This window comes from Macaca mulatta, chromosome 15 (assembly GCF_049350105.2).
Source record: "Macaca mulatta isolate MMU2019108-1 chromosome 15, T2T-MMU8v2.0, whole genome shotgun sequence".
In the NCBI taxonomy this organism is placed as follows: Eukaryota; Metazoa; Chordata; class Mammalia; order Primates; family Cercopithecidae; genus Macaca; species Macaca mulatta.
This window is the reverse complement of record NC_133420.1, coordinates 5997252-6020683: the sequence shown is the minus strand read 5'-3', so window position 1 is coordinate 6020683 and position 23432 is coordinate 5997252. Positions and strand designations below refer to the sequence as shown.

Sequence of the window (23432 nt, the reverse complement as noted above, 5' to 3'; positions counted from 1 at the left end):
AAGTTCATTTCTTTCTATCAATCTTTCTTCTTCTCAGCACCACCCTCATGAACAAACAGATAAGTTTAGCCAATCAAAGGAAAAACTAAACCAAAGGGGAGGACTCTGGAGTTTAATCCACACTTTTTATTTTTTTTTTTGAGAGGGAGACTCGGTCTGTCGCCCAGGCTGGAGTGCAGTGGCGCGACCTCGGCTCACTGCAAGCTCCGCCTCCCGGGTTCACGCCATTGTCCTGCCTCAGCCTCCTGAGCAGCTGGGACTACAGGCACCTGCCACCATGCCTGGCTAATTTTTTGTATTTTCAGTAGAGACGGGGTTTCACCGTGTTAGCAGGATGGTCTCGATCTCCTGACCTTGTGATCTGCCTGCCTTGGCCTCCCAAAGTGCTGGGACTACAGGCGTGAGCCACCGCGCCCGGCCAATCCACCCATTTCTGCAGATGCATATTGTTTTCATCGTTGGAAATCTTTCTGATATTCCGATAAAAGAAGAAAACATTGGCCAGGTGCAGTGGCTCACACCTGTAAGCCCAGCACTTCTGGAGGCAGGAGGATCACTTGAGTCCAGCAGTTTGAGACCAGCCTGGGCAACACAGCAATACCCCATCTTCATTAAAAAAAAAAAAAAAAAGCCGGTCGTGGTGGGGAGTGCCTGTAGTCCCAACTACTCGGGAGGCTGAGGCGGGAGGATCATTTGAGCCAGGGAGGTTGAGGCTGCAGTGAGCCTTGTTCAAGTCACAACACTCCAGCATGGGCAACAGAGTGCGACTGTCTCAAAAAGAAGACAACACCGATCAATGTATTTTAAGTAAAGTTATTTACAAATTAAAGTTCCTATGCTGACCTAAAAACTAGTCCTGTCAACCTACTGCGTCAACACTGTCACTGCCCACACACGCTCTTTGCTCTGCCAACGGGGGACGCTTTCCAACTGACAGGCACCTTGAAATCCACTTGACTCTAACGGAACTCTACTATTAGGAACAGTAGCAAAGGCTTCATTGAGGTTGTAGGCTCTCATCTGAAAACAAAGAATGTTCACAGCTCTATTTTACATGGACTGAAAGAACGGGCAGAGCATCTCCCTCCGATCTGTGCACTGGCATTATCTTCCATTTGGTCCTACCAGCTGCCACAGCAGACACAGTGACACCTGCAACCATGGCCAGAACACGCAAACTTCCAAGCCCCTCCTGAAACTCCACTGCCAGGAGAACAGAAGTCCTACCTTATTTCTCAAGACACAGCCTTCCCCTGGGAAGATCCTTACCGTCCTCAATAGCTTTTGTTTGCTTTAAACACAGAACATGGGCCTAGAGGTTTATTCCTCGGCTGCTGCTGTAAGAGCAAAACTGAGCGTCCAGGTGAGTGGCTCGGGGCGGCCACTTCTCTTTCTGCAATGTATTTTTGTCTATAAAATGAGAGAATCGATGTGATTATTTTTTCCTGAAAACCCTGGGTTTAATCTTACGAGATTCTACTCACAGTGGATTCTGGGATGTCCTAATCCCAACTGCTGTTTAACAGGCGTGGCCAGGCGCGGTGGCTCACGCCTTAATCCCAGCACTTTGGGAGGCCGAGGCAGGCAGATCACGAGGTCAGGAGATCGAGACCATCCTGGCTAACATGGTGAAACCCCGTCTCTACTAAAAAATACAAAAAATTAGCCAGGCGTGGTGGCGAGTGCCTGTAGTCCCAGCTACTCGGGAGGCTGAGGTAGGAGAATGGCGTGAACCTGGGAGGCAGAGCTTGCAGTGAGCTGAGATCCGGCCACTGCACTCCAGCCTGGACGACAGAGCGAGACTCCTCAAAAAAAAAATTCTGTAGCTCTCCTAGACTAAGAACTTTTTTTATAGCAAACACTATCACTTACAAGGAGCATTCCAACCCTCATGCTCCCTAATTGAGAGCTTTTTAGCAACATGCTAGCTTCATTTGGAACAATCCTGTGACTTGAACTGATTTTTTTGATCTTTTTCTCTACTCACCGGGAGAAAAACAATGCAACTGCCTATCACCTATGTCACCACTACAGGGAATTTTATTCTGTAACCTCAAGTCATCTAACTCTTCTACTGTTTCAAAGAGACCAGCTGATCTTGAAGATGTAGTATTCATAAACTAGCTAGTCAGTTAAACTACCTTGTAACCATGTGGACATGCGGATACCTAAGCAAAACTCTTTTTAGTATAGTTCTGGCTACAGAACTGAGGTATTTAAAACGCATGCACACCCCTCTCCTCTTGCTGCCACTGGCTTCACATTTTTTTTTTTTGAGACGGAGTCTTGCTCTGTCACCCAGGCTGGGGTGCAGTGGCCGGATCTCAGCTCACTGCAAGCTCCGCTTCCCAGGTTCACGCCATTGTCCTGCCTCAGCCTCCCAAGTAGCTGGGACTACAGGCGCCCGCCACCTCACCCGGCTATTTTTTTGTATTTTTTAGTAGAGACGGGGTTTCACCGTGTTAGCCAGGATGGTCTCGATCTCCTGACCTCGTGATCCACCCATCTCGGCCTCCCAAAGTGCTGCGATTACAGGCTTGAGCCACCGCGCCCAGCCTGGCTTCACATTTTAAGTGAGGAAAACAATAGTGTGCCAGGAAGCCCCTGACCTTACCTGCTGCCTACAGTCTCCCTCACGGTGGCTGCTAGTGACGCCCTGTCAGACTATGGGACGCTTGACACAAAGACATGATTCAACTCCAACTCTTCTAAGTTAGAATCGCAACCACATACAGTTAGATGTTGAAAAGGAAGCCAGCGACAGAGGAGGCCAGCAGCCTAACACTGCTGAAAATGACGAAGACCCAAAAGGACAGCCTGGTATTCATGAAAGATGCTTACAGAAGAAGAAATCACATTAACATTTACCCACTACCATGGCCTCTTGCTGGGTTTGGCAGAAAAAGAAAAATAAAATAAAAAGAAGGAAAAAAAGAAAAAAACAAATGTGCCCACTGCCTCAAAGAAAACTTTCAGTACAATTTTGAGACTCACTGTAGTAACCACTATTAAGAGTAAACGAGGAACAAGGAATAAGAAAGAAACGCTATTTTGCCTCTTGTCTACAAGATACTAGCACCGGAACCCTAAGAAAGGGCGTGGCGAAAAAACGCAGGGAGGCTGTATTGTGCTGAAACTTGCAAAAGTATCACTCTAGGAAGAACTGTCTACGGTTTTGTTTGCTTCGTATTGTCACATGGGGGATGGGAAATACCTCTTTGGTTAACATCGGCATCATACATGTAAAACAAAATCTTAATATACAATCCACATCCAACTTACAAGTCATTTAAAAGTGTTCTTAAGCGGCGAAAACTGACTTTAAATGGCTCTGATGTTTCTGAAGACTCTACTGTAACACTTCATCACAAAGGGGCGAGCCGGATCACTCACACTCTTCTAACCCTCGGCCTCTGTTGCAACACCCTGATCGCCCTATCAAGAAATTACAAACAAACAACTCTACTCTTTGGTTCAAATGTAAATGTCTCTCTTCACCAGCATCGCTAAGGAAGCCTTCCAGCCAGTGAGGACAAGACACGCTCATTTTAAAAGTTAGAGTCTTACGAGGGGTGCCTGGGGGTCCAGCCTCCCGCCCCGGGAACCGGCGTCACCGCAGCCCAGCCAGGTCCACGCCAGTCCCTCGAATCCCACCGCGGCCCGCGCCGCGCCCGGCCTCCCGCTCTGGCCCGGACGTCTGTCCCCTCGCCCGGCCCCGGCGGGACCCGAGCTGCGCCGCCCGCTCGGGGCTGGGCCCAGCCGCCTCCTTTCCTCCGCGCCCCGGCCTCCACGGCCTGGCTCCGCCGGCCGGCCACCGCCTTCCTCCTCCCGCGCTCGCCCCCCTACCCGCGCGGCTGAGACCGATCCCTCAGGAGCCGCGGGCGAAATCCCACCCGGCGCTGGCGACGAGCGCAGACACAGCAGCCGCCGCAGCCATCTTGGCACATCCGGCTCCGGTCTCCGCGGCCGCCGCGCCGCCGACGTGTCCGGCTTGCGACATCAGCGCGCGCCCCGCCCCTGGCCCCGCCCCTGGTCTCGTCGGCCCAGACGCGTTCTTATTGAACCCCTCACGGCCCATCCCTCGGCCCCGCCCCTCGCCGGCGTCCGTCCTCCCCGCCTCATTCTTTCGTCCCGCCCCCCGCCCGTCTTTCCCACGCCTGATCCTGTCGTTCCCGTCCCCCTTGGCCCCGCCCCTCTTCCGTCTTTCCTCGCTTCATTCTTTTGTCCCGCCCCCTTGGCCCCGCCCGTCGTCCGCCTTTCTCCGCCTCATCCTGTCGTTCCCGCCCCTTTGGCCCCGCCCCTCGGCCGTCCTTCCCCGCCCGTGGCCCCGCCCCCCGCCGGCGTCCGTCCGCCGCCTCACCGCTTAGCCCCGCCCCTTGCCACCTGCCCGGCTGGGCGCGCCGGGGTCGCCCCCGGACGTCGCCCTGGTTACGCTGGCTTTCTCCCAGTCTGTTTTCGTTTTAAGATGTGAGAAGAGATGGGATTCTTCAATCAAGGCCACAAGGGGGAAATCAGTCTGCAGGACCGATGCCAGCAGGCTCACGCACCGAGAACGGCTACTCCGCCGAGCCGAGAAGCGCGGGGCCCTGACGCCGGCGTGCTGCTCGCATTCTTCCGTTGGGCTGGCAGGCTGGAGGGCAGGCGGCGGCGGTCGCGCATGCGCCCGGGTCGGCCGGGGTTGCGGGCCGCGGAGGGCCGACTGCGCCTGCGCGCTGGTTGCCTGGCTACGGCGCGGCCGCGGGCCGGGAGCGGCGCCGGAAGTTGGTGGTTGGCTACCGCCAGTCCCTGTCCAGCGTCCTGGGGTTTCCCCGACGCATCTTCTCCTGGCCCTTCGCTCTGCACAGAGGCCCGGGCAGGGAGGGACGGCCCGGCCACCGCGCGGAGCCGGGTCTCCGCCGACTCGCAAGGGGGACGCTCCGGCTTCTCGTCCCCGAGCTCCGCCCTGCGCTTTTGCTGCGCTGGGCCCTCCCAGACCCACCCTGGCCCCGGCCCCGCTGTCCTCCCGGGGAGAAACGGCCTTTTTGGTTCGTCCCCTCGGCCGCCAGCCCCACAGGGGCGTGGGGGTCCCAGCCCTGGCTGAGTGCACGTCGGTGGCGAGTGGGCCTGGGCGCTTGGGCGGCCAGAGGGACCCAGCGGCGGGGTGAGGCTGGTAGGCGCTCCTGCCCCTGCCGAGACCAGGCCAGGCAGCATTCACGCCCTCCTGCGGAAGATCGCAGGGAACAGGTGGGCGCTATCATCTGTGCCCTGGTTTTCCGGAGGAGCCGAGGGAGGCTGAGCGGGTGAGGAAGAGGCCAGCCATGCCCGACCCACTCACCTGCACATCTGCCTGGCGAGGGCAGGGAAGAGCCGCGGCCTTCCTCTGCTGCTCCTTCCAGAGGGCAGGGGCCGTGGTGGGGGTGCCCACCCGATGGCATCGCCGGAGGCTGAGCTCCCAGCAGCGGCTGAGGTCCTCCCTGGGTGGGAGCCACCCTTGTCCCCAGCTGGGCCAGAGGCTGGTGAAGGAGGGGGTGGTACCCGTGCCACGCCAGCAGAGCCCCAGGCGGTGCAGGGAGAGCTTCAGTCTGGCTGACGTGGCACTAGGGCCACTCTGCTCAGCTAACATTTGCCTTTCAGGAGTCAGATTCCTGACCTGTTTGAACAGCGTTAGGGAGCACGTGGTAAGGCCCAGCCCCAGCCCCGCTGCCCCCATCTGCTGCTTCCCGGTGGTCGAGGCGCTCTGCACCCTCCGCGGAGGGAGGTATCATTGTTTGCCCTTCACAAAGAGGGGGATGCAGAGGTGGGTGCTGCCTCTCAGGCGTCAGGCTCACCCCTTCCGCTCACGAGTTCAAAGAACCCAAGAACCAGGAGCCCAGGGCTCGACCTTCTAGGGTCCTCCAAAACCCTGTGGTCCCACCCAGGTGGGCACTAAGCTATGGGAGAGACCATAGCTACAGAAACCAATTCTGCCGTAGGCATAAAATGCAAGGTTTCTCTGGACCCCAGGGCAGGGATGGTAGAAAGCAGCTTCTGTTGGCTCCTAGGGGTGTGAATCACCACATCACCTGCAGGGGGCCCGCTGCCCTTCTTCCCCCCGCCTCCCTAATCCTGAGTGATGGAGACAGCTAGCAGCAGTTTGTAGCCTGATGTGGAGTGGAGGGTTCCTGCACCCTGCACCTGAGCCCATCCAGCCTCTGGGCCATAGGCTCTTTTGTTGAAGGTCCAGCCTGCCCCTGAGATGCTGTGTGCCCTTTTTCAACTTCCTTAGTCTCTGAGCATCAAGTCTTCATCTCTAAGATAGAGCAAGATGAGCACCTAAACGTTTCAGGGCTGAAACGGGGTTGCCAGGACGACAAGCATGGCAGGGGCGAATGGGGACATCAGGTGACTGGCTGCGAGCCAGCAGAGGCCTCCACCCAGTGCTGGGAGGTGTCCCGCCCGTGGTGGCCATCACTATTCCTGGTGGGGCTTTGTTGCCTTTGCCTGCAGCATCCGCTGGTTTCTCCATTCTCCCAGTCTCTGCCCCTGCTCACACTTGGAGGCTGGACACAAACGTCACCACCTCCCTGAACCCCCCTAGGTGGGCTGGAATCAGCACCTGGTGCAAAGCTCTGTGGCCACTGCTGTACGGCGTGATGCAGAGCACACAGGACAGGCTCGTGTACGTCCAGGCTGTGCCAGGAAACCTGCTGCCTTTGTGTCATCACAGCCTTGGGCACGGTGTGTCCTTGGTGCCTCCGCCAGGTCAGCTCCTCCCATTAGCTGTGCTGTCCGGCATGGGGGCCGCTGGTGCTTGCTGTGAGACCGAGCTAGGCTCTAAGTGTAAACTACATGGTGGGTTGTGAAGGATGCAAATATCGAATCGATCATTTTTTATTGCACATTAAAATGAGAATATCTTGGATGTATCAGATTACATTAAAATACTATTAAATTTTATTTCCCCTTTTTTTTTTTTTTTTGACATGGCTGCTAGGAAATGTAAAACTCCATATGGGGCTGGTGTCATGTTTCCACTGGACAGTGCTGGTCTAGGAGGCAGGCACTCAGCGCCCCTAGCCTGTGCTTATAGCCTCCTATGATAGGGGGCCTGAAATGCCGGAGGCTGCCGAGTGGACCTGGCTGTTCGCTCACAACCAGCGGGCCAGTGGCGGTCCTCCTGGGAGCCCCCGGCAGAGCAGCGGTCTCAGTGAACGCAGGACGGCCCCTCGCCATGAGCCTCTGCCCCTCTTTCCTACCTGGTGTGAAATAGCAGTGGCAAGTATGTCTGGGTGCTTGTGGAGGTTTACTGGGCAGGCCTGCTCCCCGCTGGATGCCGTCCTCCGCCCCTGACACAGACCCTTGGTCCTGGACACTGAAGCTGGAGGCTTGGCCTGGAGAGAGGAAGAGGAAGTCTGTGAGACAGGTTGGCTGGGTGGTCCAGGCAAGAAAACATACGAAGGCCTCCAAGGTGGAAAGAACTGACACGCAACACTTCCTGGAGGAGGAGGGAATAGGGCTGGGAAGCCGGAATGGGGAGAGGAAGCGGATCTGGAGGCAGGGTCCTTAGAGTCTATTCTGTGGCATTTGTTCGTCAGACCCCTGCAGTAAACGGGTCCCTGTCTGCATGCCACCAGGCTGGCCAGAGGGTGGGCCAGGCCTCCTCTTCTTACCCTCATGGAGGAGAGGAAGTCACCTCTGTGGGGGAAGGCCAGACCCCCCCAGGGCCACGGTGGGCAGCGTGGAGGGAGCCTCAGGCCCACTCGCGTCCATGTACAAGGCCTGCCAGGCACACAACATAGGGTCCGCAGACAGATGCCCACCACGCTGCCACCCCCTACCCGTGTTCTACTCACCTCTGAGCCCCACCCTAACCACACCGCTCATCAGGGGTGTGCAGCAAGACAGCACTGTCCACTGTCTAGGCCTTCCCAGGGCTGACGTGAGGCTGAAGGTGCAGCCTCGCCCTGGCAGATGTGCCCTTGCTCTGGGCTGCTGGTGACTGGGCCCCACAGAGCCTCCTCCCAGCACAGACAAAGGCATCGCCTTTTGGGGCCCCACCTGGTTAGCAGAGCACAGGGAAGATGGCTCCAGTGATGGTGGGCTAACTACCGTGTGTCCAGCTGTACTGCAAGCTTCCAGAAGCCGGAGACCCTCAGCCACCACCCAGGTGTTCAGCCTTGGACAAGCTACCTGGCCTCTCCGAGCCTCTGCCTCCTCCCCTGTAAAAGGAGGTGACAGCCTTGCCCTTTCCTGGCCTCTGCAAGGACTCCCTGGACCTGACCTCACAGGGTGGCAAGCGTGTCCTCCACACAAGGCCTCCCCCGAGGCACGGGGCACGTTGACGGCATTGCCAGCAACCTCGTTACTGCAGGAACGTCACGCTCCTCATCTCCAGCATCTTCAAGCATGTTGGGCACATAGCAGGAATCAGAGAACATTTTTCTGGAATCATTGAGCCAAGTACTTACCATGTAAGGTGCTAAAAAGCACTAGGGATGAAGCAGAAAGCTCAAGGCTGATGTCGATGTCACAGTAACCTGGGACTGCAGGCCACCAGGGCCACAGGAGGAACTGCTGGGTGTCCTTGAGCTGCAGCGGGGCCCTGGTAGCCCACGAGTCCTCCGTCCCCAAACCATGCACAGATGTCTGCTGAGCCCCTGCTGTACCCCAGGCACTGCTAGGAGCTGGGCTGTGGCCGTGAGACAGGCCCAGCCTCTGCCCAGGGGGGAACATGGATGCTGGGCGGTCACAGATGTGCCCGTGAAGAGGGCACCGTGTGGCGCCTGCTGGGGACAGGCAGGAGGAGAAGGAGCATTTCTAGCTGAAGTGAACAGTCCACATGAGGCTTCCGTGGGGCGAGGGGCCGGTGGGTGTGGGCTGGTGTGGACTCTGTAGGCCCTGCTAAGAGACTTGCAGTGATGTCTATAAGTATGGGAAGCTTCCAGAGGGTTTTCAGCCAGGAGTGACGCAACCAGTTTGGGCCCCAAAGGCTCTCCAGGTTAGGGTTAGGGCTAGGGACTAGGGAGAGCCAGGGCCCAGGAGGCAGCCTTGGATGGCCTAGGAGAAAGAGGTGCTGAACCTGGGAGAGTCCCCGAGAACCCGGGAGAGTCCCCGAGGGCACAGCCCCAGCACGGCACAGGATTCACACACGTCAGGCAGGAGAGAGTCCTGAGCATTGAGTGCTGATTTCAGTGACTGGCATGGATTTGGTGGCCTGGGGACTGTGGATAGGGAAGAGAAAAGGGCCAGGGTGGATCTGGGAAGAGCTCCAGTATTTGATGTCAGGCCGGTCATGGCATTAACTCCTGGCAAAGTATCTGACGCCAGGCTGGCCATGGTGTTGACTTCTGGCAAAGTGACCCTACAACCCCGTTCTCCCCTCTCAGCAGCCATCTCCCTGTCAGAAAGGTCACCAGGCTGGATGGCATCAGCTCTGTGGGCCCTCCCGGTCCTCTGAGGGCAGGTGACTCCTTGTGGTTTGACATGGACCGGGAATCACATAGCCCCAGCTCACTGAATGGGTGAACTTGGCTAAGTCGCCTAAACTCTTCGAGCTCCAGCTCCTCACATGTAAAACAGGGTAATAACACTGTCGCCCAGGATGGCCCTGGGCGTGGGGTGAGGGCCGTTTGGAAGGCATGGCGCTCACCTGCCCTGTGGTCACTCGGGAAGATCTATGGGGCGCTGGCAGAGAACTGCCACCAGGGGGAAGCAGACAGCTGCCTCCAAGTCTGCCAAAGTAACAGTTGCACGCTGGCCAGGTGCGGTGGCTCCCACCTGTCATCTCAGCATTTTGGGAGGCCAAGATGGGAGGATCACTTGAACCTAGGGGTTTGAGACCAGCCTGGGCAACATAGCAAGATTCCATCTCCACAAAAAGAAAAAAAAGTAAAATTATACACTTTTTTTTTTTTTTTTTTTTTTGAGACTGAGTCTCACTCTATCCCCCAGTGCAGTGGTGCAATCTCAGCTCACTGCAACCTCCTCCTTCTGGATTCAAGCAATTCTCCTGCCTCAGCCTCCCAAGTAACTGAGATTCTAGGTGCCCACCGTGGCGTCCCCAGCTAATTTTTGTATTTTTAGTGGAGAGGGGGTTTCACCATGTTGGCCAGGCTGGTCTCGAACTCCTGACCTCAGGTGATCCTCCAGCCTCGGCCTCCCGAAGTGCTGGGATGACAGGTGTAAGCCACCACACCTGGCCATAGTTATAACTTTTCTAAGGTCCATTTTATGAAATGAAGAAATGCTAAACAGAACAACGAAGGCTATGGTAGAATGTGCACGTTTGTGTGGACCCAGGGCATATTTTCACCAGAAAATCCCATGCAATAGAGTGGAAGATATACCAAAAGCCACAGCAAATATCATGCATGATGCTGCAGAAAATTATAGACTCCTAATAAACACTGAGAGTGTGTCCTGTGCTGTGAGGTCCAGGGATGGGCCACAAGTTCAAGGTTATGTGAAGAACACCAGAAACCTGCCTCTGAGGCCCTGGGCACCTGTTGTGTTGGGCATAAATAAAGCTTTGCAGTTCAGTCCTGCAACCTACCTGAGCCTAGGCTTGTCCATCTTAAAATGTGGACGGTTAGGACACCTGCTGAAGGGGACACCAGGCTTAACTGTGCCAACGCAGCATGCAGGTGGAGAACAAAGAATGCGACTGAAAACCTCGTGACAATAACAAGAGCCGTTCCCTTTCTGAGCCCTCACCATGCGCCCAGCGTGCACCAGCAGCTCACCATGGCAGGCCCGGGGCCAGCACCCAGGTCCCCACTTGACCCCTGAGGACACTGAGGTGCAGCAACAGCCAGGACAGCAGCTGCCAGGTGGAAAGCAAAAACACAAAGCAGCCATATCGGGAGTCACATCGGGGCAGGCGAGTGAGGCGCCGCCCAGCCACCTTCAAGATGCAGACTGAAGAATAGCCTTTCCCAAAGCATGCTTGCTCACTGACCCTGCGTCTTCAAAGCCTGAGTAACGTGGGAGGCCCTGCAATGCCCCCTCTGACAGACCTCCACTAATGCCGGCACTTTCAATGCACCGGGACCAAGCTGGACCACACCGTTTAGGTTTCGTTTTGAAACACTTTTACTTTTGCAGACGAATACGTTGGTGTCCCACTGGGAACTGCTGCTGGTGGATGCTCACCATAGGAAGCAGCCGTGTGGCGCTCCCCCTTGTCTGCTTCTGCCCAGCGCTGCCCCCTCCAGCAGAGTTCCTCAGGTATGGTTCGTGGATTGGGTCCACGATGAGATAAGGAGCCATGCAGAATGAAATCAGCTCCACCACTGAGCACGCAGTTGAGCCCCACAAACACCCTTTGCAAGTGAGACTTTCGGGATGAAGGCAGTATGGGCCTGTCGATCCCTGGAGCAGCCCGGAGGCTGCAGCACCGTGCTTCCCTCCTGGACGGGGGCTACGGCCCCGTGCTTCCCTCCTGGACGGGGGCTACGGCCCCGTGCTTCCCTCCTGGACGGGGGCTACGGCCCCGTGCTTCCCTCTTGGATGGAGGCAGCCCTGCCTGCCGGTGGCCTGATTTATGGGCCCTGATGCGACGGTGCCTCGGGGCTCTTGGGATCCTCCTTTGCTCTGGCCAGAGGGACGCGGCGCCACACTCGGGGTTCATGCCGGCAGTGGCACGGAGTGAGTCGCCAGGCTGAAGATACACTTGGTGATTTCCTGCACTGAGTGGAGCTGTCTGGAGCCCCCTTGGCATCCTGCTGAAGAGTCTGAATCTGCACATGAGCCTCCTGGAGATATTGAACACCTTTTAAAGCGTGGCCAGGCCCAATCCAGGGTGCTGTGAGTGTACTGTCCACCCTGGGTTTCAAAGACACAGTACCAAAAACAAACAAAAAAAGAATATAAAACATCTTATTCATGGGCAGTCATGGTGGCTCACGCCTGTAATCCCAGCACTTTGGAAGGCCGAGGCAGGCAGGCCACGAGGTCAAGAGATCAAGACCAGCCTGGCCAACATGGTGAAACCCCATCTTTACTAAAAATACAAAAATTAGCTGGGCATGGTGGCGGGCGCCTATAATCCAAGCTACTTGGGAGGCTGAGGCAGGAGAATCACTTGCCCAGGGAGGCGGACGTTGCAGTGAGCCAAGATTACGCCACCGCACTCCAGCCTGAGCAACAAAGTGAGACTCCATCTCAAAAAACAAAAAACAAAAAACAAAACCTCATTCACTTTTTATATTGATTGTGTTGAAATAATATTTTTGATATATTGGATTAAGCTATAGTGTTAACATAAACTTTACCTGTTTCTTTTTACCTTTTTAATGTGGCTACTGAAATATTTAAAGTTGCATATATGGCCAGGGACAGTGGCCCACACCCGTAGTCCCAGCACTTTGGGAGGCCAAGGTGAGGAGAGGGCTGCATGAGCTCAGGAGTTCGAGACCAACCTGGGCAACAAAGTGAGATCCCCGTCTCTGCAAAAAATAACAACAAAAAAAAATAGGTGGGTGAGGTGGTGTGCACCTGTAGTCCCAGCTGCTAGAAAGGCCAAGGTGGGAGGATCACCTGAGCCCAGGAGGTTGAGGCTGCAGTGAGCTATGATTGCACCACTGCACTCCAGCCTGGGTGACAGAGCAAGACCCTGTCTCAAAAACATTTTTTTAATTAAAAAAAATAACATATTGAGGTGAGATTCACAGAACCTAAAACTAACCACTTTACAGTATACACGTTAGGCCAGGTGCAGTGGCTCACGCCTGTGACCTTAGCACTTTAAGAGGCTGAGGCGGGTGGATCACTTGAGAGCAGGAGTTTGAAACCAGCCTGGCCAACATGGTGAAACCCAATCTCTACTAAAAATACAAAAAAATTAGCCAGGTGTGGTGATGGGCGCCTGTAATCCCAGTTACTTTGGAGGCTGAGGCAGGAGAATCACTTGAACACAGAGGCGGAGGTTGCAGTGAGCCAAGATTACGCCACCACACTCCAGCCCGGGTGACAGAGCGAGACTCCGTCTCAAAAAAAAAAAAAAAAAAAGTGTCCACGTTATTGGCATTTAGTGCATTCGAAGGGCTGTACACGCACCACCTCTCCCTGGGTCTAGAACATTTGCATCACTCCAAAGTAAAAACCTGGGCTGTTTAGCAGCCACTCCCATTTCCTCCTCCCCCCGGCTCTGGGAACCATCAATCTACAAAAGGGTACCCCATAGAAATGGAGTCATTGCACGTGCGGCCCTCTGCGGCTGGCACCTTTCACTGAGCATGGCGCTTCCACGGCTTGTCTGCACGGTGGGTGTCAGTGCCTCCTTTTCTACGGTGGAACCATATTCCCTTGTGCGCATTCGTCAGGGTTCTTCCAGGAAACGGAGCCTATAAGACGTGCCTCCGGAGAGATGATTGCAGGGAACTGGCCACGAGACCTCGAGGCCTGCAGGTCCCAGGGTCTGCAGTTGCAGGCAGGAGGCCTGACGGCATTGCGAGTCCGAAGGCTGGTAGGCTCCAGGCCCAGGAACAGCCCACGTTTTCAGTCCAAGTCTGAAGGCAGGAAAAGACCATTGTCCAGTGCAAGCGGTCAGGTGGGAGGACCCCTCTCACTCGGCCTATTGTCCTCCCCGGGCCTCCGCGGACCGCACGGGGCCCACCCACACCGGGGAGGGCGGGCCTGCCTTACCCAGGCTGTGGATGCAAATGCGAACCTCATCCTGAACACCTCAGAGACACACTCCGTTTGGCGAAACGGCCTGGCCGAGCTGACACTAAGGTTCACCGTCACAGCAGACGATTTTGCTGACCCGTCGTTGGCAGTGGACACTCAGGCCATCTGGCTGTACCGAGTGCTGCCGGGAGAGTGAGTGGCCCCGTGCTTTTGTTTGAGTCCCTGTTTTCACTTCTTTCGGGCAGACCCCCAAGAGTGGAATTTCAAGGTGCTGCGAGTTTTATGGGCAGGACTCCGGCTGGGTCCACCCACTTTGAAGACGTCAGGGCACTCACTGCACGGTGGCCCCTCCTGGTCCTGGTGCCCAGCACTGGCTGGCAGACGCAGCCCCTAGGCATAGTGGAGGCCTCAGTCTCACATCCCTCCTTGGAGAGGTTGGGCCCAGGGCAGGCAGCACTTTGCAATCCAAAGAGGGACCTCAGACTCCCCACCGCTCTGGTTTGAAGTCACTGGCCTGCCCTGAAGGTCTGGGGCCGGGCAGAGGCCCAGGCAGGCAGTGGGGAGAGAAGGGGCCCACCGTTGTGCAGGGCTGGCAGCTCTACTCAGGGGCAGCACCCCAGGACCAGGCCGCCTCTGTCTAGCTCAGCCAGTCCCTTAGGATCACAGAACTTTCCAGACTCTGCCATGCCCCATGCTGCCCTGCTCAGAGGCTTCAACAGCTCCCTTTGCCCTCCTGTAGGGGCCAGAGTCCTCCCTGTGGTCTCCAGCCCACAGAGGGGTCATGCCACTGCCTCAAGGCCCTCCCTACGCAGCCCCCTGCCTACTGCAGAGCTCCCTGAGGGGCTGTCCCCAGGATGGCTGGGTGGGACCTTCATCCCTCTGAGGCTGAGAGAAGAGACCCGAGCCGCCAGGAGGGCCAGACTCACTCGTGGGTGTCCTGGGGCACGTGGGTGTCACCCCAGGCACGAGCCCCACCTCCCATAGGGCTGCAACCCCCTTGCTGCTGTGTGTCCATCTCCCTACAAAGGGCCTGGATCAGGCAGGCTGCAGACACCGTGGAGCCCTTGGAGGCAGCATGGTCCCTGCACCCCCGTGGGCCGAGACTTGGCAGCCTCACTGTCACTCTCCCAGAAGAAGGGGCCCTCGACTCCCGGCTCCCTCAGAGAATAGCAGCTCTCCCTCCCTCCCAGAAAGGGAGTCGAAGGCCAGAGCAGAGGGGAGTGGAAGCCGGATCGCCATCAGTATCATTTTTATTGCAAATCAGTTAACAAAAAAGATGAAAAAAATACATCATCTACAGTTCCGCATGTAGATCACTTTTTTAAAAGCTGTCTTTTTCTGTAAACTACACTCTATTTTATAAAACACAGTAAAAATCAACATTTTGAGATGCATCTGGTCATGCCCCCGGGGATGGCACCACGCGGCCCCCGTTGAGCCGGGGGAGGCTGCCCTGAGGAATGCAGGTGGCACGGCGGCGGAGGCATCCCCAGCGCACGGGCAGCAGGTGGCACGGCGCGGAGTGTCCCCAGTGATGGGCGGCTGAGGCTCCCCGAGCTGAGCTGAGTCTGACGTCCCTCATCAGCATGACACACAACAGACTCATTCATTGAGATTTTTTAAACAAAATCCACCTTTAAAACCATATTTACAGACATTTTTTCTGCCATAGGCTATACTTGGTATCGCAAGAATCTGCTCCTCCCAAACTAGGAGGGGTGGCCCAAGGGCAGCCCCCGCCTCCCTCTAGCCCCTGCCCGACCGCGTGCCCCCTGCCAGGGCTGCGGGGACAGGACCAAAGGATGCAGCCCACGGCGTTCCACAGCTCGATGTGCCCGGCTCTGGCAAGTCTCCTACAAAACACGGGAGCCCACGGGGAGTCGGGTCCCGCGAGCCGGGCCCCAGGCTGTGTTGCTGGCGCATCTTCCTCGGAGCCTGGGGGACGCTGTGCAGGTTGAGATGCTGGGGCTGCCACCAGGGTCAGCCCAGGCAGTGTCTTTCCCCAGAAACGGGTAGGATGCCTCCGTGTGTGACCCAAGCGAGTGCCACAGTCCACACATCTCATGTCTGACATGCACGATGCCTACATTTCAAGAATGGGCAGGGGGCCGGGGTGGTACTGGAGGGACCACGAACTTGTTTAACCAACGAACAACTACGTAATACTGAACCTGAAACAAAGATTCATGATTGGTACCATGTGTGCACTCTTGGCATACACACTCCAAGAACACATTTTCACAAGCATGCTTGCAAAAAACCATTTAAAAACACATCGCAACATCTAACCCATATCCTTTTACTTCAGTTTCCTATTTCAGATGCAAATTAATCCATGCCAAAGGTGTGCCGGCTTTGCCTCCGTTTGCCTCTGGATGCAGCTTCTCCTAACACGCAGGTGATGCTGGCGGAGTGGCCGGGCTGGCTTGGGGTTGGGTGGGCGGCGAGGAAAGGGCGCGGCCTGGGCGCCCCAGGAGCTTTTTGGACTATGCTCGTTCAACTTCCCTTCTCCAACATCACTTCTTTTTGGATTTTGAAAAAAGGAATCAATAAATAAATGGCATTTATAAATCATGAATCTTTTTCATCCTGGGTAGGAAAACCCTGGTTCTCAGAATTTGCTTGTTTTCTTGTAACAGATAAAAGTTTCTACCTGGAGCCAGATGAAACAGTACATATAAATAAAAAGGCAGTGTTTCGTGTAAAATAAAAGTACATAAATAAATACTAAAAAAAAAAATTAAAATCCTTGTTCTTATTTTGTATAAAAACACGTGTTTTTAAAAAAGGCTCCTTTGGTCGGCCCCGGCGTCCACAGATCGCGTACAGACGCCCGCAGGGCTTGGGAAAGGAAGCCGGGGTCCCGTGGGGCGCGCTGTTTACTTGAAGGCCTCCGGAATGCGGGCGATCTGGGACTGCATGCTGGTGGGCGGGCTGGAGACGCCCTCGGACCAGTCGGAGACGTTGGAATGTGGGGACGAGCTGGACCACTGGTCAGGGGACTCGGGGGACGGGGTGAGGAAGGGGTGCTCAGGCACCTGCAGTTGGTGGCTGGGGGTGTTGTCCACAGGCGAGGAGGAGTAGCTGTGCTGTGAGGGGGGCGTCAGGAACTGGGCCGCGGTCACGGGTGGGACCAGCGAGGACGGCAGCGACGTGGGCAGAGCGGGGCTCTCCTGGGGTAGAATGGTGTGCACCGCCAGGCTGCTGGGGCCCAGTGGCTGCACGTCTGCCTGGCTCGGTTCTCCGCCCAGGAAGCTCCGGCCCAGGTGGCCGCTGGCTGCTGAGCTCACGCCAAGGTGCGGCTGTGGCGGTGGCGGTGGCGGCTGCAGGTTTGGCTGCTGCTGGATGTTTGGTGGCTGCAGGTTCTGCTGCTGCATCTGTAAGTTTTGCGGCTGCACCTGCTGGGTCTGCACCAGGTGAGGCTGGGTGGCCAGCCGGGTGCTGGGCAGGCCCTGGTAGCTCATCATCTGGGACAGGGCGCTGGCAGCAAGGCTACTGTGCAGCGGGCCCACCATGCCATGCTGCAGGGAGGGGGCCTGCGTGCTCAGGGGGCCTGGTGCCACGCTCCCCCGCAGAGGGTTGTATTGGTTCGGCACCATGCCGCTCTGCAGCCGGGACAGCCACTCGCACTGACCATTCAAACTGGTGGACCCGCCCACGGTGAAATTCATGGCTCCTCCGCTGCTGCAGCCCAGGACGGTGCTGGTGCCGGAGGCCACGGGCAGGTGGGAGAGACGCGGGGGGCCGGCCTCGAAGGCCAGCCGGCTGCCCCCACCCAGTGCCGCCATCTCTGGCTTGGCCGCCACGTTCAGGTGCCCGATGCCCAGGTGGGTGTCGGGCATACCGGGCAGGTGGTTGAGGGGCACGGACGGAGACTGCTGGAATGGAGAGGGCAGCAGTGGCGGCGAGGCCACGTCCGACAGGTAGCCGTGGGGCGACTCCAGGGAGTCCACGGGTGAGAGCATGCCGGAGCTGTCCAGCAGGCAGCCCTTGCCGTCCTGGGACTTCTTCCTCCGCGCCTTGAGGTCCTTGGCCTCCTTGCTCCCACAGGCCAGGCCTTTGCTGCTGGGCTTACGGACCTTCTTACCCTGCACGCCGGGCTTGAGGCTGCCCAGGTAGCCGTTGGGTGAGCACAGCGGAGGCGACAGGGTGGGCGTGCCCCCCAGTGGGGCTCCGTGCAGCTGCGGGCTGCGCACCAGGTTGTACTCGTCCAGCAGCCTCACAATGTCGTGGTGCATGCGCTCCTGTGCGATGTCACGCGGCAGGCGGTCCATATGGTCCGTGATGTCCCGGTTGGCAAAGTGGTCCAGCAGCACCTTGGCGGTCTCGTAGCTGCCCTCCCGGGCGGCCAGAAACAGGGGTGTCTCCTCCTGGGGGACGAGGGTGGGGGCTGGTGAGGGGGGCCAGGCCTGGCGTGGGGACCCTCCCCAAGGCTCCATCACCAGAGGGAACAGCAGTACGACCTCCTCCATGGGGTGCGGGGAGGCAGGCTGCTCCTCAGGACCCCGCCCCAGCATCCTGCAACCACCTAGCCTGATTCCTGTTAAATGTTAAGGCTTCTGAAACCCACCCAGAGGGGAGGTCTGTGCAGTCCTCTATCCCAGATCGGCAGGGCTCCACCTCTACGCAGGGGTCACAGACTCCACTGAAAATCTAACCAACTGTAGGCCCTCTTCCCTGCCCCCAACAAGGCACGAAAGACATTTCTGGAGCGGTTCAGAGGCACCGGTGAGGGCACCAGAGAGGGAGCTCGTCATACAGACGGCCACCAAGCCACACTGGTGGCCACCAAGCTCCTTCCCAGGGTCTCCTCTGTGTGGTGGACACATCGCAGGTCTGGGTGAGGCTGCTGTGTAGGAGTGGGAAGGGGCTTCCCAAGCCTCGATGCCCTCTGGGGCCCAGGCTCTGTGGGGCCATGCTACCACAAACTGGGGAGCGCCTGGGCCAACATGCCCTGGTGCCCAGGCCCGCTGTGTGCCCTCGCCCAGGAGGGACGCCTTAGCCTGACCTGCCAAGGGGGCGGCAGGAGTTGGGGGCGGGGGTGAGGGTTCGAGCGGCAGGGAGGTGGGGGTGTCTGCACCTGTGCCCTGAGCACTCAGGGGAACCCGACAGCGTTGAGGTCAGCAGCTCGCCCAGGAGCTGCAGCGGCAGGATGAGCGCTGGGGGCAGCTCCCCTTGGATAAAGAGCTGCTCACATTCACACCAAGAGCCGTGCCCTGCGCCACACATGTTCTGGCTCAATCTGCACCACCTGGGCCACCACATTCCCATCCCCACCCCCACCTGGTGACAGCTGGGGACAGAAGGCGAGGTCCAGGTGACAGTGACAGAGCAGCGGCGGCAGCAGCATTCCCCACGCCAGGCTGTGGGCTCCACCATGACTGCTGCCCAGGAGGGCAGGGCCGGGTCTGTGGGGTGAGCCACCGTGTCCGACAGCTGGACCTGGGCTTGGCAGGGCTCCGTAAACAGGGGTGGAAGGAGGGGAGGAGCACTAGCGAGGTGCCCAGCACCGTGCGGGTGGGGCCTGCATGCGGGCCCAGGGACCCTTGAGACCCGGTGGGTCAGGTCCTTGCGTCCCTGCGCCCCGCGGGTTCGGCCCTCACTTCTCTGTGGATTCAGCCCCGCGTCTCCCGTCGCGTCCCGGCCTCGCGCTCACCTTGTTGTTCTGCATGTCTTTATTGGCCCCGTTCTTCAGGAGCACGACCGCGGCATCCACGTTGTTCACGGCGGCGGCCCAGTGCAGGGCAGACTTGCCTGTGTGAAAGAGGCAGACGGGGCTGGAGACCAGCTGGAGGCAGCCCGGCCCCACCCGTCCCTACGGCAGCCCCGCCCCACGACAGCGCAGCCCTGCCCCCGTGGGCTCACCCAGGTCGTCCACAGCATTGACGTCAGCGTGCGAGTTGATGAGGTCCTCCAGCATGCCCTCCACAGCCAGGCGGGCAGCCAGGATCAGCGGCGTCGTGCCGTCGTGCATGCGGGCATCCAGGTCCGTGGCTCGGTTCCGGATCAGGATCTGGGCAACGGGGAGAGGCTCAGGTGGGTGCTGGGCAGACGTGCACTGATGCCCCCTGCCCAGAACGAATGCCTGGACGGGAGGCCCCACTGCCTTCGCGACACAGAGACCCTCCTGAGATCTGCACAGCCGGGCAAGATGAAATACCACGGGGCTGCCCCAAAGAGGGGCCGGGATGGGGGTAGGGGCTGTGCTGCCCACACACAGGCCCCTTGGTGACAGTGGGGTCCATCGTGACCACGTGTGACCTCATTTAATCCTCACAGTGGTCCTACCTGCCATGACCACCTACAAAACACAGAGGTCAAGCCCTTGCCCCCAACGGGGGTCACAGCTGGCACTCGGGAAGCCGGGCTCACAGCCCTACAGCCGTCGCAGAACCGCCGAGCTACAGTGTCCAGCTGTGCCCGGAGAGCAGTAGGCAGCCCTTGTAATGCAGCCTGGCCTTGGCCTCTGGCAGGAGGGATGGCCCCTCCTCCCTGGCGGGTGCAAAAGGCAGGGGCCAAGTGCCATGCAGCACTGGCCTGATTCCTGCAAAGCACCCAGGAATTTCCACATCTGTGCAAAGAGGGCAGCTGAGAGAGGCACACAGCAAACCATACGGGGCTCCCTTCGATGCTCCTTGCACTCACCTACATTTATTTCTGCAGGATGATGACGTGTCACCTGAGCTAAGAAATCATGAAACGAGAAGCTCTGCGGTAACTCTCCTGGGCTGTGCCCATCTGAACCTGCTCTAGGGCCGCCTGGAGCCTGGGGACTCACAGCAGGGGTGACTGCAAAGGCAGCCCCTGCCAGGGACGTTCCCCGGAGACCCAGGCATCCAAATCCCTAAATCCATTTCTTGCCACGAGCTCACCGGCAAGCTGAGCCCTAGGTCCGCAGGCACCAAGCGGCAGCCTCTAAACCCTTCTTCTCACTGCCACAGGCTACGCCGGCAGCCAGGGTTGAGGGAGGGGTGGGGCCGCGAGGGGCTGCAGCGGTGGGACCTGGACCTTGAGCAAGGCCCACAACCCTGATGGAGCCTGTCTTGCGGGGGGTGGGCAGGCGCTGCCTCACTCAGCAGGTCCCCCAGGCCTCCTGCCAGACCCGCCTCTGCCTGGCTCCCCTGGAGAACACAGATGCGCCCGACCCCGCCCCCTCCCGTCGCACCTCGCTGACTGCAAAGGTCCTGGGTGGAGGCACCAGCTGTCCCGGACTCAGCTGTGCTCGGGGTCAGGCTCCCATGGCTACGTAAGCCTGGCCACTGTCCCGGACCACCCGGTGCCCTGAGGAGGGCAGGTGGGCACACAGGCAGCTGCTGCCTACCTGGAAGACACCTTGTGCGTCGGCAGACACAGCTGCGTGCAGCGGGGTGCGGCCCATGTTGTCCTGGATGTTGGCGTCTGCGCTGGCCTCCAGCAGGCGCTTGGCGGCATCAGAGCGTGAGTAGCGGGCAGCCAGGTGCAAGGCGGTCTCGCCCGTGCGGTCGGTCTGGTTGTGCAGGCTGGCGCCCTGGTAGATGAAGTCGGAGATGACGGCCGGCGCGTCCTCCTCCTCCTCGCTGTTGCCCGTCTCCAGGCCGCCCCCACTGCAGGAGGCGATCATGAGGGGGGTGAAGCCGTCTGCAGGGGCAGAGACGGGTGCTCAGTCTGGAGGGCTGGTCCCCAGCTGCAGCCCAGGGGGAGGGGGGCAGCAGCCCCGAGCTCAATGGGCCACAGTGTAGATGCACCACGCAGCCACCAAGGGGCAGCTGAAGTCCGCCTGGGCTGCTCAGTGGACAGAGCTGAGTCCAGCAGTCAACTCCTGACGGGCAGCTGCTTCCTGACCTGCCCAAGACCAGGCACCCAAAATCCACCCAGGAAAAAGATGACGCCAGAAACATGCAGTTAGAAAATCAACGCTTTGGCTGGGTGCAGCGGCTCATGGGCACAGTGGCTCACGCTATAGCTGCAGCACTGTGGGAGGCTGAGGCAGGCGGATCCCCTGAGATCAGGAGTTCGAGACCAGCCTGGCCAACGTGGTGAAACCCCGTCTCTACTAAAAATACAAAAAGTAGCTGGGCGTGGTGGTGGGTGCCTGTAATCCCAGCTACTTGGGAGGCTGAGGCAGGAGAATTGCTTGAATCCAAGAGGTGGAGGCTGCGGGGAGCTGAGATCGTGCCGCTGCACTCTAGCCTGGGTGACAGAGCAAGACTCCGTCTCAAAAAAAAAAAAAAGAAAAGAAAATCTACGCTTTTCATATCTCAAGAAGGAGGTTTCAGAAGAGAGTAATTTACAGGGACATAGTGACCGTGCGGCATCGCCCCAGGAGAGGGTTGATGGAAGAACAGGAGGACTCCAGGACCCCCCATCCACTCTGAACGGGAAATACCCCAAGAATGAAAGCTCTCACCCCCAACTCTAAGTTTCCAGAGTATCAACTGTACCCCAGCCTCGGGGCTTAGGGGAGAGAGGCAGGTGGGCCACGGAGCTAGGGAAGCCCTGGCTGCTGGCACCCTTACCAGGCCCGCGGACATTGACGTCCATGCAGTCGGCGTCAACCTCACCCTGGGGCGGCGTGGGGGCCATGGCAGACATGCGCAGGTCAGCGGCATCCAGGTGCTGCTGAGTCCACTGCCGGTGGTCTGTCTGGTCGTCCAGGTCAGGCAGAACCACGGGCTCCTCGAACTACGTAGGAGGAGTGAGCAGAGGTGTGTCAGGGCAGCCCGGTGGCAGGTGCCCAGGAGCCCGGGAGCCCGGGAGCCTTGCGACTCACCCGGAACTTCTTGGTCTCCAGGTCCTCGTCCCCCCACTCATTCTGGTTGTCGTCCATGAGGGCACCATCTGAGGCGTTCTTCAGGGGCCTGGGGGTGAGGGTTCGAGAAGTGAGGCTGAGAAAGCTCCCTAGGAAGCCCCCAGAGGCCCCTAGCCCAGGCCTCGCGTGGGAAGTGGGCCCTGCATCAGGAGGGGCAGACCCCCCATGAGGATGCTTGGCCAGGTCCCACCTCCCCCCGGGGCCCCAGAAGCAGGGGCAGCGTCCGCTCACTTCAGGCCCACAGAGTCCTCGCCGAGGGGCTCCCGCCGCTTCTTCTTGCTGGCCTCGGACACCTTGAAGCCCTCAGGGAACCAGAGTTGGCCATGCTGCCGCCGGCGCTTGCGGGACAGCAGCACCCCGCAGCCCACGAAGAACAGGAGCACAAAGGCGGCCGCCGCCACGTACATGAAGTGCAGCTGCGCCGGCGGGGGCGGCTCCACGGTCTCACCTGCGGGCACAGGGGCCAGGGGCAGGTGCTGGGACATCAGGCGGCGGCTACGCAGCAGGCTGGTGGCCGGGGGGCAGCGGACTGGCTCCGCGGCCAGGCGCCTCCTCACCCACTCTCCTCCATCCCGCCCCCCAAAATAAGGTCATTTTCTACGCGATTAATCAGAATTGCAAACTATCGCTAAATTCTCTCCTGCACCAGCCGACTCTATCTGGAGACGGCTTTTACTTTTTTCTCCTTTAAGGGAGGAGGATTAGTCAACTTCAAATCGCTGCACTTGCATTGAGCTGTTAAGACAAAGGATTTAGAGGGATTTTCAAGATACAAACTTCAACACTTCACATGACACCGATCAATTCTTCTCTCTCTCTCTTTTTTTTCTTTAAAAAAAAGCCGTAATGATTTTGAAATAATACCCAACAAAGAAAATTCAGGGGGAAGGGGTGGGGAGAGAAGCAGGCACCCATTTTCCCGTGACTGGACTCGTTCCCGGGTGGCTCCACCGGCAGCTGTCACCGCCACAGGTGGGGAGGGAGTGCCATTCAGAAAATTCCAGAAAAGCCCTACCCCAACTCGGATGGTGACGCGCACACCCGTGGGTGGCAACTG

The 23432-nt window shown here is 58.3% G+C and overlaps 3 protein-coding genes and 1 long non-coding RNA gene across 13 annotated transcripts in view; 2 read left to right on the top strand and 2 right to left on the bottom strand.

Annotated features, from left to right (window-relative positions):
• Positions 1 to 3949, bottom strand: part of SEC16A (SEC16 homolog A, endoplasmic reticulum export factor) — a 46159-nt gene extending 42210 nt beyond the window's left edge. For 5 of the 10 annotated variants that reach the window (XM_015116357.3, XM_077967083.1, XM_077967084.1 and 2 more), the window contains exon 1: positions 3847 to 3949. Coding sequence is in view for 4 of the 10 variants with exons in the window: in XM_015116354.3 (XP_014971840.3) it covers positions 3894 to 3947 (54 nt within the window). In the remaining 6 variants the exon portion in view is untranslated. The remainder of the gene's footprint in view (positions 1 to 3846) is intronic. The other 5 variants (XM_015116354.3, XM_077967085.1, XM_077967086.1 and 2 more) reach the window with 1 other exon arrangement.
• Positions 3950 to 4620: 671 nt separating this feature from the next.
• On the top strand, positions 4621 to 6914 carry LOC144334955 (uncharacterized protein FLJ30774-like). The gene has a single exon (XM_077967134.1). The coding sequence runs from the start codon at positions 4658 to 4660 to the stop codon at positions 5078 to 5080; it is 423 nt and encodes a 140-aa protein (XP_077823260.1). The 5' UTR covers positions 4621 to 4657; the 3' UTR covers positions 5081 to 6914.
• On the top strand, positions 5298 to 6914 carry LOC106993563 (uncharacterized protein C9orf163). The gene has a single exon (XR_013405295.1). It is a non-coding gene; the product is annotated as an uncharacterized protein C9orf163 (long non-coding RNA).
• A 7905-nt stretch (positions 6915 to 14819) lies between these two features.
• Positions 14820 to 23432, bottom strand: part of NOTCH1 (notch receptor 1) — a 53258-nt gene continuing 44645 nt past the window's right edge. The window contains exons 28-34 of the mRNA XM_015116353.3: positions 22607 to 22823; positions 22337 to 22424; positions 22083 to 22248; positions 20909 to 21204; positions 19453 to 19600; positions 19244 to 19341; positions 14820 to 17957 (exon numbers count right to left, since the gene is read on the bottom strand). Coding sequence (XP_014971839.2) covers positions 16467 to 17957; positions 19244 to 19341; positions 19453 to 19600; positions 20909 to 21204; positions 22083 to 22248; positions 22337 to 22424; positions 22607 to 22823 — 2504 coding nt within the window. The 3' untranslated portion in view covers positions 14820 to 16466. The remainder of the gene's footprint in view (positions 17958 to 19243; positions 19342 to 19452; positions 19601 to 20908; positions 21205 to 22082; positions 22249 to 22336; positions 22425 to 22606; positions 22824 to 23432) is intronic.